Source organism: Haemaphysalis longicornis, unplaced genomic scaffold (assembly GCF_048455015.1).
Source record: "Haemaphysalis longicornis isolate Haplotype H1 unplaced genomic scaffold, Haemaphysalis longicornis Haplotype H1 scaffold_3, whole genome shotgun sequence".
Taxonomy (NCBI): Eukaryota; Metazoa; Arthropoda; class Arachnida; order Ixodida; family Ixodidae; genus Haemaphysalis; species Haemaphysalis longicornis.
In genome coordinates, this window is record NW_027526335.1 from 231,551,194 (window position 1) to 231,567,994 (window position 16,801).

The 16,801-nt window shown below is 49.0% G+C and overlaps 2 protein-coding genes across 2 annotated transcripts in view; both read right to left on the reverse strand.

The window, feature by feature from the left end:
• The window catches only part of LOC144176045 (venom metalloproteinase antarease-like TtrivMP_A), a 258,958-nt gene that overhangs the window by 139,721 nt on the left and 102,436 nt on the right, over positions 1-16,801 (reverse strand). Inside the window, exons 7-9 of the mRNA XM_077705165.1 lie at positions 11,511-11,582; positions 11,111-11,247; positions 10,982-11,028 (exon numbers count right to left, since the gene is read on the reverse strand). Of these exons, the coding sequence (XP_077561291.1) occupies positions 10,982-11,028; positions 11,111-11,247; positions 11,511-11,582 (256 nt within the window). The remainder of the gene's footprint in view (positions 1-10,981; positions 11,029-11,110; positions 11,248-11,510; positions 11,583-16,801) is intronic.
• LOC144176043 (uncharacterized) lies at positions 557-3,684 on the reverse strand. The gene is made up of 3 exons (XM_077705164.1): positions 3,470-3,684; positions 3,081-3,206; positions 557-2,297 (listed from the first exon to the last, which is right to left on the reverse strand). Exons 1-3 carry the CDS (start codon positions 3,620-3,622, stop codon positions 561-563), a joined length of 2,016 nt encoding a protein of 671 aa, XP_077561290.1. The 5' UTR covers positions 3,623-3,684; the 3' UTR covers positions 557-560.

Here is a 16,801-nt window from a genome sequence, read left to right on the forward strand (position 1 = left end):
TATAATTCCGCCACACAGTCCGCGTTCGATAGGTTTTGAAAACTGAAAATTAGAGGTTTTCGGATCATGAATATATGTCGGCTATTCAGTATTTACTATCGACTAATATTGCCCGAAAGTCCGCACGGTAATTTTTTTTTGGTGGAAGTGGGTGGGGGGGGGGGTATTGATTCTACGCTTGTGCCTTCACATAAGTCTTTATTTTTAGTAATAACTCATTGCCTGGTGCGGACTCAGTAATTATTGCCAGGCAAAAATTTAACCCTGTGGTGTATCAGCGACCGGGGACTCGTTACCAGGAATCTGGCTAGTACTTGTATGCTCTTTCAACCAGGCTCTTACACTACCTCCACACAAGAAAAATCATTCCAGAAGTTATGGCTCTTATAATAGCTTACAGCTATTAATAGCGTAGCATCTAAATTGAGCAGTTGCCTTTCGATTTGATAATAATTAAGCAGGCTGTGTTACTTACAAAGAATGTTTATTACAGAGTACAAGTATTCAGAAAACATTTACAGGTGTTGCACACAAAAAGTCAAAACAATCAAGACAAAACATCACGATTTCAAAGTGCTAAGCTTCCGCTTTTGAGCAACTTTTACTTGTACAAGACTATCGTTCCTATTTTTGCAATAGTTTTTCAGGAGAATGTTTGCTGCTGTGCTAACAATGTGATGCATAACCAAATGAGGGCTATGGCCACTTTCACATTCTTCAAAACCGTCACCGTCTTTTATTAGGTTGGTGGCCAGTGTGAAAAGGGCTTGCCTTTGGTTTGGTAGAGAATGGAACTGCACAGCATACTTTTCACTTCGCAACTTGTCCAGGACAATTTCAGCAGTCATTACAGCATTCACAACTGGAGGCTGGGGGAACTTGAGCCCTCCGCGATTCATGTTTGCTATAATCTCTGCATTTTCAATTGTGATCTCTTCATCTTCCACCAAATTTGCTCGACACGCAGTGCATGCAAGTTTTTTAAGTGCCGCGTGGGCACAGTATCCGGCCACATATGTTATAGCTGGAAGATTCTCTGCTTTCATTTCAAAGTCCTTGTCATTTACTTCAATGCTGAAGTTCTGCAGGATGGCCTCATCGAAGCGGACTGCAGGTGCCCCTGAATCCATGTCCGGAAGCTCCAGGGCTCTTTGCAGCCGCAGCTTGCGTTCGGATTCAAACACTTGCCTGATAGAGACATGGTACTGCGACCCGGAAAGCTGCCTATACTTCCCAAATCTTTCCTCCAAGCAGTCCGTTTGGAATTTCCCAAGGAGAACGTAGTCGAATCTAAGGTCTTCAAGGCAATAGCTGATGATCTTGACCAATGCTTCTGTAGTGAGGCGCAAGGCACTGTGAGTCTCCCGAGTGAAAATGCAATTGTCAAACTTCAAACCTTCCCAGAGGTCAAGCCACTGCATGATGGTTTGAAGGAAATGAACTTGCGGACACAATTTTTCAGCGATGGGAGTCTGCAGATCATCACGAAGCCGGCGTCCTTTGCTGGGTGACTTCACATTATCGATCCTCCACCAGGTTTCGACAATCTTTAAAAATTCCGCTGTTCCAGCTGCATGCTGCAGTGCATATCGTTGACCGCATGTTTCTAGGGCAGCGATGGTTGATAGGTTGAACACCTTCAGCGCAAGCTTAACGTTCTGCCTCTCCATGTTGGATGGGTTGAGGGCCTTTACTGACAGTGTTGGAGCAGCCTTGATAAGTTGATTTTCTTCCTTTGAGTGGAGTTCACGGAGGGTCTTGAATGAAGCAGTGATAATTTTCGGGTCAGAGTTCCAATCCTTGAGTGAAGGAAAAAACATGCAGGTTCCATAGTTCTTTTGGTTGATCCAATTGTTCCGAATACATTTCAACAGGTGAACAGGGTCAATAACGAAAAAAAGCGGACGAGTGGGATCTGATGGGTGAGGATAGGAGCTGCTTAGTTTTGATGACGATCCAAACAGAGACATTGTTTTGCGGTTGATTGAGTTGTTATCTGTGATGACTGCAATGATGCGAAGTCCAGCCTTTTCAAGCTCATTTATGATGCTGCGGAGCACAGTGTTCAGCTGGTGGGCATTGATTTGTTCAACTGGCAAAATGTGAACAACACTTTTTTGCGATGAAAGGAGACTTTGAATCATAAAGACATGAGCTGTCTTTGCTGCATTAGAAGTGTTGCTGGCAGTGCCGACAATCGTGCCACCCTTATAATCAGAATATGCCTGTAGATGGATTTCATCCATCATGAGAACCACACACTTCTCATGGTCCTTCAGTGCACCCACGAGCTTCTTCGCATAGAGCAGGAAAGAAGCATCGTGCTGCTCAGCTGCTGGATTAACAACATGTGAATTGCAGACACGTCTGATCGTGGACTCATGCGGCAATGTGAGACCTCCATAGTTCCGCAAGTACCTATAGGCATGAGGAGAGATTGTAAATAAGAGGCTTGAAAAAACCAACAGCTCTGAAGAGTAGCGGGGTGACTTGCTCAAAAGGAGAAATACTTGTTCCTTTAAAAAGGTCAAGTTATCTTGCCGCTCCTCGTCTTGCACTTCTGGATTTGTTGCATCTTCGAGAAGAGATAGCACGAGTTTCAATATGCCACCTGCCTTGTCTTCGGGTTTGCGGAAGGCAAGAATCTTATCAAAGCTCTCAACAGCATCCAGGAAACGTGTCAGGCACCGAACGTCATTCACAGTTTTTGGAATGGCCATGCCATCCAGCTTGGTGACCTCGACATCTTGAAAATACAGCTTGAGAGAGAGGTCTTCGGTGACTTTAACTGACTTCCTGATTGCTGGGGCACCATCGACAGTTAGACTGAGGAAGAGTATACAGTCATGCCGTGAGATAACCGTCCAGAATGCGGAAACCTTGATACAGGGTAGGCACTGTAACAATGCTTGAAAGTTATCAATTTTGTTTTTGTCTTCTTCCGCCTGGTGTGTCTCAATAGACTTGCTGATGGCATCTTGTAACGCAGCTGCCTCTCGGCGCGTCCTCTTCTCATCTGGGGCCTCCCGAGACGTGTTTGCATTTGGGGCAGAAAGATACGCCGGGCAGTCGGGAAGTATGCTTAGAACTGCATCAGGCCGTAGCCGTACGAGCTTCAGTGGTACTTCAATTACTTTGCCCGTCGTTGTATCCGTGTAACTTGTTGTATTTACCATGTCGGATGGTTTAAAGTGGCGCTCGCAGACCTGCGATAAAAAAAACAAAGACAATAAAAGCTCAGGAACCTGTATTTTAAAAACGCGACATCAGCCGCGCGGCAGTACGAGGAGAATTTCGTATAAATTTCGCGCGAACTGAACGTCAGTAACAGCAAGACTATTTCGCTACGACTTAACATATGTAGGCGGTCCAAACGAGGCAGCATTTATCTCGCAACATGATGCCCGCAGCGTTTTCTATGCAAATGAGGAAGGCGTAACAACGACAGTTAAAGGAATGTTTTTCTTACCACCGACCGCTTTCCTGGAGTGAAGTCCGCACGGTGGATAGCTTTAATCCACTGAGCCCTTCTTGCTGGGTCCGAAGGGAAGGTGAATACACGTACACGTTCACCACCATCATAGTTCCCGCGACACCGCGGTACGCAACAATGACCAGGCATTATAACAGCCTGCAAACTTCACACGCACCTCCAGGCACCGGCGCACTCACGTTGTCATTACTGTACTGGCGCTCACTTCTGACACAGCGTTGACAGTTTTGCGACTCACGCTGCACGAAAAAGACACAGAGAACGGTGAAAACGTGCGACCGCACGCGATTTCAAAAAACGAAGGAACAACTGATGTTTATTGCGGTGCGAACGCATTTTCCAGGCGAGCACTGGGTAGGAAGATGAGAAGTGGAAAACAAAATCACGTACAAAAAGCAATATACCTTAAAAAACACGCTGTTCAACAAAAAGCATAAATTTTTACAAAATAATATTTTTCTTTTTGCTGTAAAAAAAGTGACAAAAATGTCAAAATATATTCCTAAATTCGATACTTCGGCTTGTACCTAACCGCGCATGCGCACAAGCGCCAAGGTCACAGAGATTCGTTGGAGCGGGTGCGGGCACGACGGCCGCTCCTCGAAAGCGCCGACAGCCGGTCCGTCGTAGTGTGATGACGTAGCTACGAAGGAGAGGAGGATGTGGAGAGGCCTTAGCTAGTCCAGAGGGTGTTGCCCAACCCCCCACCCCCACTCCACGAGTGATGGGAGACCTTGCTGGCCAGCCCCGCCCTGCAGACTCAACTTGTGCTAGCGGCCAGGTGCGAGGAGCTGCTGGCCACATACGGGTCCCGTGAACAGGGAACCGCCCCTTCAGGCACTTAGAGGTGCCGCCGTTTTTTCGGGCTCCAATAAAGTTTACTACTACTACTACTTCTACTACTACTAGTACTACTACTACTACTACTACTACTACTACCCATTGTTCTTTTTTGTTTTCACGTCGACCATGTGCGAAAATTTTTCTCAATAGCGGCATTAAAGTGGGGCAAAGGTAATACCAGCTGAGTCAATGTTTCGATGTTGAAGACTCTTGCTTGCCTCCGAACGTCCTCATTTGTTGGAGAGAGAGGGAGAGAGAGTAAACTTTATTTTGCGAAAAAAACGGTGGGGAGCACGTGGTCGTATTCCTCATTTCAGGATCCAGTTGGAGCTTGCTGCCTTCTCCGCACGTTCCACCAGCCGAAGCTGAGTTTCGCTGCTGGAGCTAGCCAGTTCTCTCTCCCACTGCTCATGGGAAGGGCTGGGGATTTGGCGGACATTCGGGTTTTTCTGGCAGGCCTACACCATGTGGTACAGGGTACAGATCTCACCGCAGTGTGAGCAGGTGGCGCTGTAGATAGTGGGTTGATTGATTGATTGTGGGGTTTAACGCGCCAACGCAACGCAGGCGATGAGGCGCGCCGTAGTGGAGGGCTCCGGAATAAGTTTGACCACTTGGGGATCTTTATCGTGCGTCTGTAGATAGTGGGGTTGATGGCGTAAAGTTTAGATAGGTAGGTGTGGGAACGTGCTTGTGTGCAAAAGCCTGAGTTGATTCTCCTGTTCCTTGGTGAGTGACGGGTGGGCAGGAGGATACTCTTGCTTACTGAGCTTGTACTGCTGTGTGATACCTTGGTATGTTACTAGGGGATGAGTCGCTTGAAGCCAGTCGTCTCGCGGTGCCCGGTAGGCTAATTCTCGGGCTGTCGTGTGGGCCTATGACACTCCCGCGAAGAGACGAGTGGGCAGGGGCTCAAACCAGACGTATCTTGCGTTGAGGGGGTCGCTGGAGATGGATCCTTGCAACTGGTCTTGATATTCTTCCGCGTAGGTAGCTTCGGCATGCTGCTTGAGAGTAAGTAATGATTTGGCGGCTGAGGTGTGGGCAATTGCAAGAGCGATGGCTGCTTCTGCTTGGGTAGTGTTGATACCAGTAAGCATGACACTGTCGACATGCAGAGATCGGCCCAGAGCAAAGCAGCTGGGATGCCATTCCAGAAGGCCCGAGATAGCTCGGTCCCGAGTTTCCAGCTGCTCGAGTTAACAAAGTAGTGATAGTGCAGCATCCGATAAACCTCAAGCGATGCCGGCGCAATCGCGCGGACCACGCTTAGCATTATCAGCGCGCCCAGTTGAGGCCGGTCACGTTGAAAACGCACAGCTTGTACGAACATCCGCGTGAAGCGCCGTCTAGAATGAAGTTGCAATATGCACTCCGTTACGCAAAGTACATAACCCAGCTATTCCTTTTAAAACTCCGGCCTGGCCCCAGCCTTCTTTTAAAACTCCGCCCCGTAAAGCGGCGCGGGGTGGCTCAAATTTTCTCGGTGTTCTGTTGTTCCACCGAAATCTGTTTGCTCAGTGTAGCTCAGCGCAAGCCCAAAACAAGTAAGCGAGGAAGTTCACTCTAGCGAAAGGAACGCACCCTTCTCCCGACTCAGACTGACCGGCTCTGTTTACGAGCGGACGGCGGGCGTAGTATCACACATCGCCCCTATTCAGCGTGTCATGAGTGTGTTTCACCATTTTACGAGTGCGTTTTAGACGTTGACGGTGTGTCATCAGTCGTCGATTGTGTTTTTGCTGTGTATGAATACGGCTGCCGTGGGAAAATCTTGTCGTCTTGGCCGCTCCTATTATCCGGACTAGACCGAGCACTTCGCTCGGACCGAACCCTTCCACCCCCCCCCCCCCCCCACCCCGCCCGCTTGTGACTGTGGCAGCATTTGACTGACGGTGGCCTGGGGCCGTCATTCGTTCATTGTTTTCTGCTATGCTTTGCTACCGCAGCATCTAATGCAAGCGACATCGTGGCTGCGACGCTACCCCATCGGCGATGTGGACGCCATGCATGGCAGCCATAGTTGGGTGGTGCTTCGGACGCTACGCCGCACCCACGAATGGGGTGGGTGTGTGTGATTGACACGAGAACTCGGAAGAAACTCGGGAGAGATATTGCGCGGCCGAGTTGAACACGTGACGCTCGTTTTGGCGGCTGCTGCGGCGTGGATTATTGTTCACGGTCGCCGAAGCAGGCATATATCTAGGCCGACGGAGTTTTTACTTTAGCGGAGGAGGAATTTCAAGCCATTTTTCGTGTCTCTCAAAAGTACTGTGCATTGGCTGTGCAGCCATCTGACACCCTACCGCCTTTGCGACGACTTTGAAGCGCTTTCGCTTCATAACTGCCGAGGAGCAAGTGTTGCGCGCGCTGCGGTTTTAAGGCTTAAGCGCTGGATACATGTACGATTGGTACACGCTATTCGCATGCGACTGATCATTACGACTGTCGCCACGAATAGCCGTACGCGTGAATTTCATACACATGGCCCGATGCGCGCATGCGATGCGTCGTCGGCGTCGCTCCGCCCACTGTTTTTGCTCCATGGTCAACTACGACAATCGCTGAGCTGAATTTGTAGATACCGCGCCTTTGTTCGCAAGAAACAGATAAAGCAGGCAATCGTGAAGCGTTTTCTGCCTTCAGAAACAGTGCGCGCACACACCGGCTGCGCCTGCCAGCTTGGTAAACTCAGCGGCTCGAACTATTGCAGGCCACGGTAGCAACCGCGCTTGTCGCTGCTCTTATGAATCAATCTGATCGCTAAAAAGAAGTTCCACATGCGAGAAAGTAGTTCTTAGTGTGGTGAAAAATTGTGCTAGGGATTGTTGTAAGGGCTTATTTTAAAAGCGGCGATGAGATATCTGCCGCGATGCAAGCCTACGCTGACCGGTCGCCGCTGCGCGCGGTGCGCCGAGCGGCTGAGAGATGGCAATACCTGCGCGGAAGCATCGAACCAGGCTACGCAAATGTGTTGGTCACCGATCGCTCAAACGGCAGTTATAGCTTAAATAAAGTTCCACATGCGAGAAAGGGGATGAGAGTGCGGTGAAAAGTTTTGTTACGGATGGTCATTCGCAGTACACAGATAGCGGCGATCAAATATCCGCTAGGATGCTAAGCCTAAAGTTCGCAACACCCAAGCCGACCTGAGCAACGCATGGCGGTTGCGGGCGGTTGGGGCTCAGCGGGCTCTCATTGGCTTTGGCCTCACGACGATCGCAACGATGTCACAACTACATCTGGCTTGCCAGTCAGACGTCGTAAGCCTCCTTCGACCAGCGAACAACGCCAAAACAAGTCCTAACGATCAATCGTAACGATCAGTCACATGCGAATCGCGTGTACCAGTCGTACAGTCGTACAAGCGTGGAAGACCAGTCCTGTAGACCTGTTTACTTATTAAAAGAATCCAACGCTTCTTCAGTTAGGTGCTGTACGCAAATGCTCTGACATTAACTATTACGGCGCCTCCCTCCCGAATAAAAAAAAATAAAAACATGGTGGTGGACGCTTATGTCTGACGTTATTGTACCAGCATCCGAAAGGACAGTGTCAACATTAGTAATGCATAAACAAAGATTAGAAGATACCAAAAGCGGTTGTGTAGTTGCAGTTTCTATGACATTTCTAAAACCAGAGGATTCAAGCATCGTAATGAAATTTCCAACGGTGGAGTTATATTCACCATTGTTAGTGTTGTAGTCCCCTCCGCAAACAAGGTGAAGCTCGTTCGGGGAAACATATTCTAGAAACCGCTCGAAAAAAGTAAGAAAGTGGGAAACATTACCGTTTCGGACCAACTGCAGCTACATCCTGCTTATTCCGTATTGCTAAAATTACGTAATCCCATGTAGTTTTCCAAAATTCTGGGATACGTTCACTTGAGCGTCTGGGCGAGTTGTTACTCCATTGAATGAATGCTTACTGCACGAACAATTAAACGAAGGACGAAAAAGAGAGGCTACACGAACAAGGGCGCTCCGTGTAGCCAATCTCTTACGTACTTCGTCTAATTGTTCGCGCTGTAAGCATTAAACCAGCTCACATTTTCGGCCTAGATTAGCGTAAATAGTGACACCGCCTCCCTTTTCTTCTGGGCGATTTATATAGAAACTATTGTAGCCATTAATATCGAGCATATTGTAATTGTAATGGTACTCCGTTTCTGTCAGCATTATTATGTCGAAGTTAAAGAAAAAATTCACCACATCTTTCCGCGGGGGGAAACCGTGGGGTGATGCGACGCATCTGGGCGGTGCTTGTTACGGTTGCGCCGACCATTGCGGTAGCAGACCTGTTAGTCTCCATTCAAATCATCGGCGGTCATCGGATGTCATCGGAGCGGCGGTGGTGGAGCGACTGAGCGGAGCGGCACAGTTACCGCGTTTATATGTACCGCGCGTTAACGATGAGGGTAATGAGATAGAGTAGCGCATGCGCATGTGTTAACCGAACGCTAACGCGCGCTGACGCATAGCTTGCATGCAAGGGGAGCGAGCGCTAACGCAAGATGGCGCTGTGGTGACAGCGGCGTTACCGCGCAGCTGGCGTGGCGAGGAGAATGAAGGAGAGGCGTGCGGATGGACGCCGGATGCATGCATGGAGGGACAAGGCAAGTTAAACAGATGCGTCGCATCTAAAAATTGATCGAGAAAGTTAGTAATAGACCCTTCTTTGTTTGTGCTGACCGTGCATTGATGTGCAATACTGTGTTTTGGAAGTGCTGTTTAGGTTTTTGTTCTGCGGAAAAGCGAATTCATGGTTGCGAGGTTTCGATAGATTTGGTGAGTCCAATTGGCTCTGACCGCCCTTGGGAGATTCTGACGAGATCGTTTTGATGACTTATGTGTACAGCGTCCATGCCCTCTGGCCGTATCGCGAAAATCTTGCCATTGTTGGACCACACAGACTTTCACTCATATTCCAGTTTTAGTTTGATGGCCATGCTGAGAAGACTTTTTTTCGGTGTGGGACAAAGGTGCTCGTTCACACATATATATAAGGTCTTTGTTATCGATTCCTGCATCTTTGTTGGTGAGCCGTAACTTTTTTTGCATTGTAAAGCGCCGCGTGTCGTTTTGCACGGTAGTTAAACGGCAGATTATGCTTGTCTTATCAGGAGGTCGGGCAGGTACACGATGGCATTTCTCAATGTCAGCTTCGGCAATTGGTTCTTCAATAACCCTCCAATGATGCCCAAAACATTTCCTTTCTCCTTCTGTGCAATGCCTTGAATCTCCACGTTCGTGTCGCGCGAGTACTGCTCCATATTTACCACGTGCTTCTCTAGTTCTAGCGACGTACTCTCCAAGGCTGTACACTTGGAACGGAGGAAGTCATTTTCTTGCGACAGCTTAGTGCTCTTAGCAGTTCCGTTGTCTAGACTGCATTTCAACTCCTTGATTGCCTTATTTGCAGACCCGTTTTAGATGCGAAGCGTCTTATGGTCGAGCCTTGTCCCGCGTTGTTGCGCCAGCGTCCACACCTCCACTGCGCATGCGCGCCTCTCCTCCGTTCTGAAGGCCGCACAGAGGAGGGCACGATCCACTGCCGCGAAACGGCCGCAGCGAGCAGCGCATCCCGAACGCCGCACACCTCCACTGCGTATGCGCGTTTCTCTTCCATTCTCAAGGCCGCACAGAGGAGGGCACGAGCGCATCGCGAAGAACTCCGTGCACGTGAAGAGGAACGTAAACGTCAGCGCAGAGAAGCGGTGTTGCGCCGGCGTCCACACCTCCACTGCGCATGCGCGTCTCTCCTCCATTCTCCTCCTCACAGCCATGTGAACAAGGTGTGCACACTACCACCCTACCCACACGTCTACTTACTCTAAAGCCATCCATCAACACTACTTACACCACCCTCCATGGCTGCTTCGCATTGTACTCATGGTTCCCCCGAGGGAACATGGTGTAAAGTTTTTTGGACTTCTGTGTTTGTTCGTTTCACACTTCACGGATTTCATTTCTGAGGGCTCCGCTCAATTGACACTTTCGATGACTTCATTTCATTCTCAGTTCATCTCTGAATTTCACAAGGTGAGCACGTATGTCCTCTTCTGTTTTTCCGAGGTCCTCAGCCATTTTTTTACAGAAACTGCCCCAAGGGAAATTTGCATACAACAGCAAACAATCCCAGCTTGGCGGTGGAGACGGCGCTGTGCAACACGCAAGGCAAACCGAAAATACTGTCCGTGCACTAAACTGAGCAAAGCCAGGGAGCGTAGTCAGGCGTTGCAGTTGAGAGTGGTTGCCCCCGCCAAGCTCCTTATTCTTCACCTACAGATGCCAGGTCTTCTCCCTTTACATAGGATGTTTTTTTATGTTTGAGGCTGATTTCTGCAGTGAAACGTGCCCCAGGTACGCGGTATTTTTTTCTGCCAAGTGTTCCTTTGAATATCTAGTTGGCATACGAGCACAAAACTTATTACTAAAATAGACCCCTTAGACTTGTGTTTAAAAGCCTCGGGAGACATACCCATGAGTAAAAGGAGGTAATCAGAAACATTGCCGCACAGGAATATATGGGGATCACGGATGATAAATGTCGTGGTATGTATTTTGGATACCTTTTGTTCGACCGTGGACGTAAATAAGAGCATACGAGATTGACAAATACGATAAGAAGTGTGCTGGTACTTACCTGCCAAGCTGAAGTCCCAATAGCCGAGGTACTGGATCATGTCGCGGCTGTAAATATAGAGGAACACTGCCATCAGGCAACAGGGCAGGTGGTAAGGAGAAAATGTAAGCGTGTAGCGCCAGGCCTCACCCTGTAATTAAGTATACGATGTCGTACTCCCCGTATTTACTTTTGTGGTCATACACGTGCATCTTGAAAGCTGTCAGTGATTCACTCCCGTAAATTAACCGACCACCAGCGACTTTTATAAACGGTTCGTGGGCCACCTGAAAGCGACAGAGAAGGCAGAACCTGATATCAGAAACTGAAACGCTAACAATGTGAAAACAGCTGCGGTAAGCCCTGCCAGTGCGTACTAGCTGGTGGCGGTGAATAGGCACGTGCGCGACACTTGTATGGTTAAAACATCAATAGAAGGTTAGGAAGGGTCGCTTATGCTTTGGCATAGTTAACATTCATGCAGATCTCAATTTTATGCCCTAAAGCATAAATAGTTTGAACTATGCAAAGAATAAACCCAAACACTTACACTGAGGATTTCCAAGGCCCGTACCTTGAGCTTGACAGCCGGGTTCGAAACGGTCAAGTACCTCAAGTTTGCCTGCCAAAAAAAGTGTTATTGGAAAAGTGTACTCATGGTAAATGGGGCCCTGAATTTTACGATTGTGTAAGGTTTGTGTCACTGTTATAAAAACTGCCGCTGAACAAGGGGTACTGTGTAATTATTTGCAACAGCAACCTGCGTAGTTTAACATGTGTGGTTTTTTCGGCCCTGTAAGTGGTGAAGTTTCACATATGAATGATTAATAAAAAAATAGTTTTAGTGTTTATTGAAAACAGGATCTATTGGTTTGCTGGATATGATGCGTTACAAAAAATCATGGAAAATGCAGCTGACACGTCTCCTACTTTATATATAATTTCGTCTAAATTCATGGAAATCCTTAGCTTCCCTAAGAATGCTCTTTTGAGCGAAAGCGATGCGCCGTAATTTTGTTGGCAAGTTTTTTTATTTGTTTGTCGGAACTCCAAGGTAAGATTTCTGGACTGGTTTTGCATTTTAGCTAAAACTTGCAATCGCTGTGAACCTAATTAGCAAGGCATTCAATGCACTCAAGCCCTTCTAAATTTGCCTTTATAAAAAGCAATCACTGACTTTGAGCGCTTCATAGCCTATGCGCTCACTTTGCTGTGAGCCACATCTTCAGCCACATCTGTGAGCCACATATTGGCCAAAGGTCCTTTGGCCAATAACCTATGCTTGATAAGCAGTAACTGAAGACAAAATACCCCTCGTAACCGAACGTGCAATGAATCTTCGACGTCTTAATACTTTCAAAGAAAAAACTTCTTAATTACAGTTCCTCTCATTCGAAGAATAATTCGGCTCTTTCACAACCGAGCTAGTGTTTTTATAGTTGTGCTTAAAAGGTATGTTGCCACCTTTGAAAATACGTTTTTTTTAAAGCAAAGCTTTTTACCTCTACCCCCCAGAGGTTCTTTCGCGACCGTTGGTGTCACCAGAAAACTCCAGCAAACAAATAAAAGAATTTGCTCGCGCCGCTGGGAATCGAACCTGGAACTAATGGACTAACAAAGCGAGAGCCCGTTGTCTTACTGATTTAGCTACGAGCCCACGCGAAGACTCGGAAGACAGGTGGTGTACTCACCAAGCACATCTGCGAGTTTACCCCCTACGTTCTCGCTGAATGCCACGTGAAAGCGTCACGCGACCACTCACGCCCGACTAGCGGCCCTCTCCGCACCTTGCTGATGTGCTAAGAGTTACAAAAATTAAAGGAAGCTCACACCAATGCATGGCATCTCACTTCTAGTACGCCAATGTGCTAAAGCCTGTGGCCTCCAGTGTTCACGTAATCAATCACAGCTCCTTGTCGTCCGCCCTTACGTCAAACCAAGGAATACAGACTCCTTGATGGCCAGGCCATCACTCCAAGGCCCAGCATCAAGATCCTGGGCCTACATCTCGAGGCTAACACCAAGAGTGAGGTCTCCTTGCAGCACCTCAAAAACAGCATTAATCAATCATACACATGATCAGGCGAGTTGCCACCAAGAAGCGAGGCCTAAAGGAATCCGGTACCTTTCGAATAATTGAAGCTTTTGTCCTCTCGAGAGTTACTTACGTCAACCCCCTGTCGTCTTCTCGACAAGGAAGACATAGAGATGCTTTATATATTGATTAGAAAGGCGGTCGAGCAGGCCATTGGTCTTCTCATGAGTGCGTCCACACACAGGCTGCTTAGCACGGGGCTCCACAACACGGTGGAATAGCTGATAGAAGGCCGCCTTTCTAACCAGAAGGTCCAACTCAGAACCGCGATGGGTAACCGCATGCTTCACCAAATTGGCTGGGCAGCCAGAATGTCACTCCGCTTGACGTCTCCCAGACTCTTGGCTACTAAAACTAAAGATGCTCCCTTTGCTTAGAAATATGAACCCCTCATATGACGACGGTCACCGAAAAGCACGGGCTCAAGCGCTAAACACCACCCTCAGTGGGGATCATGCAGTTATCTACACAGAAGCCTCCAAACATCGAGGGCAGCAATACACCATCATCGTGGCTACCTCCAGAACGAACCTCCTTGCGTGTACCTCGCTTAGGACCCAAGAAATGACGGCAGCAGAAGAGGCAGCCATCACCTTGGCTCTCGCTCAACCAGGGGTTCAGAGGGTAGTCATCGATTCCCAGCAAGCCTACTGGAATTACCAGTAGGGTTGGGTGTATTGACCTGCACTGCGAGTGCTAAAAAACCACTAGCTCATCTGGTCACCCCCTCACGCTTCAATGGAGGGCAACAAATACGTCCACCCAACAATCGTGCGCTTTTACCTCCCGTGCTATGGAGCTGCACGAGGACAGTCACCCTCTTGTCACGTTCAGGGAGGTAACCCAGCATCATCGCCTTCTGAGACAGACCGTACCTTCGCCTTACCCCGACCTTTCCGGAGAACAACAAACTACCGTACGGCTTATACAATCCGGGCTCCATCCCATAGCCTATGTGTCTTCACTTAATGCATCCGAATCGCTACGACGCTGAATGTGTATTTTGCTCAGAAGTAGGAACACTGCGCCCCGTAATCGGGGTGTGCGACTTTAGCCCTGAGCACCCTCCTCTCTTTCCGTCAACCACCCAACAAGAACAATGGGAGATGCTGCTGTCCAGGCCCTCTCTACCTACCCAACTTCAGCGGGTGGACAGAACACAGGCCGCGCGGACTGCATATGGGCCCCAAAGAAGAAGGAATAACTCCCCAGGGCTGCACTCTGGGCCGTTCAGAAATTTGAACTGAAGTATTTCTTCCTCCTCCTGCTCCTTCTCTGCCGCAAATCTCGTCGCCTCCGTCCGCGGCGCAGAGACGGAGAAGTCAGATCCTCTAACACCGGGTTGGAGCTTACTTTAATTATGTAAAAAAAGTTTCCACTCTTGTGCTACACCAATACAACTCAACCAAACACCGTTCATGCATCATGCATTGATTTACCCTTACCAAGAATATCTCTTTGAAGTATTAAATGGTGTGGTTATGTGCCTTTCACTTCTCTCTCGTTTTACTATTTGTAGAGCGCTGAGAGTGAATTTAGGTGACGTCGCACGGGTAATCGTTATGGGTGCCGTTTAGAGCTTTGCTTTCCAACCACATTCACATGGGTCGATTGGCGCGATTTTTTTATTTGTTTGCTGGAGTTTTCTGGTGACACCAACGGTCGCGAAAGAACCCTTGGGGGGTAGAGGTAAGAAGCTTTGCTTTAAAAGGCGTAGTCAAGTTGAGGCCAAGAAGGCGACAGAAGCGAAAGTTTCGTGAGAATCTGTACACAATGAATGCTCCAACCGAAGATCATGTAGAAGTGAAGGTATCGGAGGGGGCTTCTTGGGAAGTTGAAGAACAATTGTGAGGTGCAATTTCGAGAACCTTCGCTGCAAGTTAATATGATTATAGTTATGCGGATCCTATCGTCTGTTTTTGCACAAGTGACCTGAGTTGCCCAATACGTCCACACGAGCCTTCCCATCCTACGTTTGTAGCGTGAGCTATACTGGCCGAGGTTGAGCAGTTTCGCATGGCTCCTGGAGAGCCGTGCTGCACAAGCGCGGCATGTGGCGGCCCGGTCGATTTGATGATCATGCGAGGGGTGGCCGGGTGTGGAACCGATGGCTCGTGCGTCGCAGCACCACAGTGCTGCGCAAGCGCGGCATGTCGCGGCCGGGTCCGCTTGATGATCATGCCCGGTTCACTTGATGATCATGTTGATAGTGTGGGGACCTGGGTTCCGGCCGCAGGCTTGCTCGGCGTAACTCCGACACGGACCGCCGACCGGCGTAGCGGCAGAGAACAGCAAGGAACACACAAGACGCAACTAAACGGCCAAACTCGCGTTTATTGGCGCTCCACCAATAATGTAGTCGACTCCTCGCTCGTCCTGACCCAGCCGTCCGGCTAGGATAAGGAGGCAGGCGCAAAGGGGGCAGACAAAGGAAGGGGAAAGCCGGATCTCAGGTACTCACGTCTGTCTTCGTCGCTGGCTCGAACCCAAAAGACCACTCCTCCGTTCCGCGCACCAAAACCGGCCCACCCGGGGCCCCGAAGAGCCTGTCACGTGACGAGCGACAACCGCGCCCCCGTCGCGACGCGCCAGGACTTTGGGTTTCCCACAATAGTCAGCGCTCGGCCTGTATAGAGTTTTGCTCGTTATTTCGTCCTCCCGCGCTGTTTTTGTCGACGTACCAACTCGCCCAACTTTCCACCCTGCTGATAATGCGAGGTATTGCCGGGTGTGCAACCGATTGATCGTGCGTTGCAGCAACATCGGCGTGCGCCTGTAGAACCAGCTTAGCTCTGGGGTGATTGGTGACGCTGCGCCGGAGCCGCTTGATATATATACATGCGTCACATAATGCGTATACCATGTGTGCGTCATTTAGGCAGCAGTAAACATGATAGTCAAGCTAATCCTAGACAAACAAGAAAGCTGAGAATAACCAGCTGAACCTTAACTCACGCTACGTATATCCCCGAGCTAAGCCACTGCTAATGTTTTGTTATATACTATGATGTTTCACGCTTCAACGATACCAACAGAAGTACAACAGATATTTTGAAGGAAGCAGGCATCGAACCTGTCCATCACACTCCCGTAGCAGCTTATACCAGGGACCAACATCGAGTGAAGAAGGATAAGCGCCAATCAATGGATGACACACAAGTTCGCAAGAAAATACGGGCAGCACCAAAAGCCAAAAAGGTCTTGTGGCGGCTAAGAAGGGCCATAGCTTCGAACTTGGTGAATTTTAACTTTCCAGGGCAAGATTATTTGGTTATCTTGACGCCACGATGAGCCCACCATGCCGAAGGCGAAGTATGAGAATCCTAAAAAACATCCTCCGCCTTGATGAAGCTCGTACAAGCGCAACTTAGCCTAGCCACTCCGTTGCGGGTGAGAGATGCGCTGTCACACGAGAAGCAGTTCACCTTCCTTCGGCGGGCCCACATCCTTAATGTCGCTGGCGTCTCAGCTGAAGGCGAGACAGGCCCCACTGGCCCGCATTTCCTGGAATATGGAAACCCACCATCGGGCGGTGTTGGTTCCGGGAGCACATGGTCACGCCGTGGGTTTTGACAGACGGCCACTGCTCGTAACGGTGGCGAGGCATGCAGCAACACAGAGTTGACGTGAAGTACCCACCACTTCAGATGCATCCATAAGGTGTTCTAAAGCTTCGTCATCTGTAGTTGTAACCGTGCGCAGTCATACTCGCTTCCGTGTATCTTGTCATACGCCCCCTATCCGGC

Bases quoted from the DNA above. Each gene is read 5' to 3' on its own strand.
- LOC144176043 (XM_077705164.1), bottom strand. From the start codon at position 3,622: ATGCCTGGTCATTGTTGCGTACCGCGGTGTCGCGGGAACTATGATGGT. The intron at 3,207-3,469 runs GTAAGAAAAACA...TTTTTATCGCAG, and splicing joins CTCCAGGAAAGCGGTCGGTG to GTCTGCGAGCGCCACTTTAA. The intron at 2,298-3,080 runs ATACTTCCCGAC...CTGCTCTATGCG, and splicing joins GGCCTGATGCAGTTCTAAGC to AAGAAGCTCGTGGGTGCACT.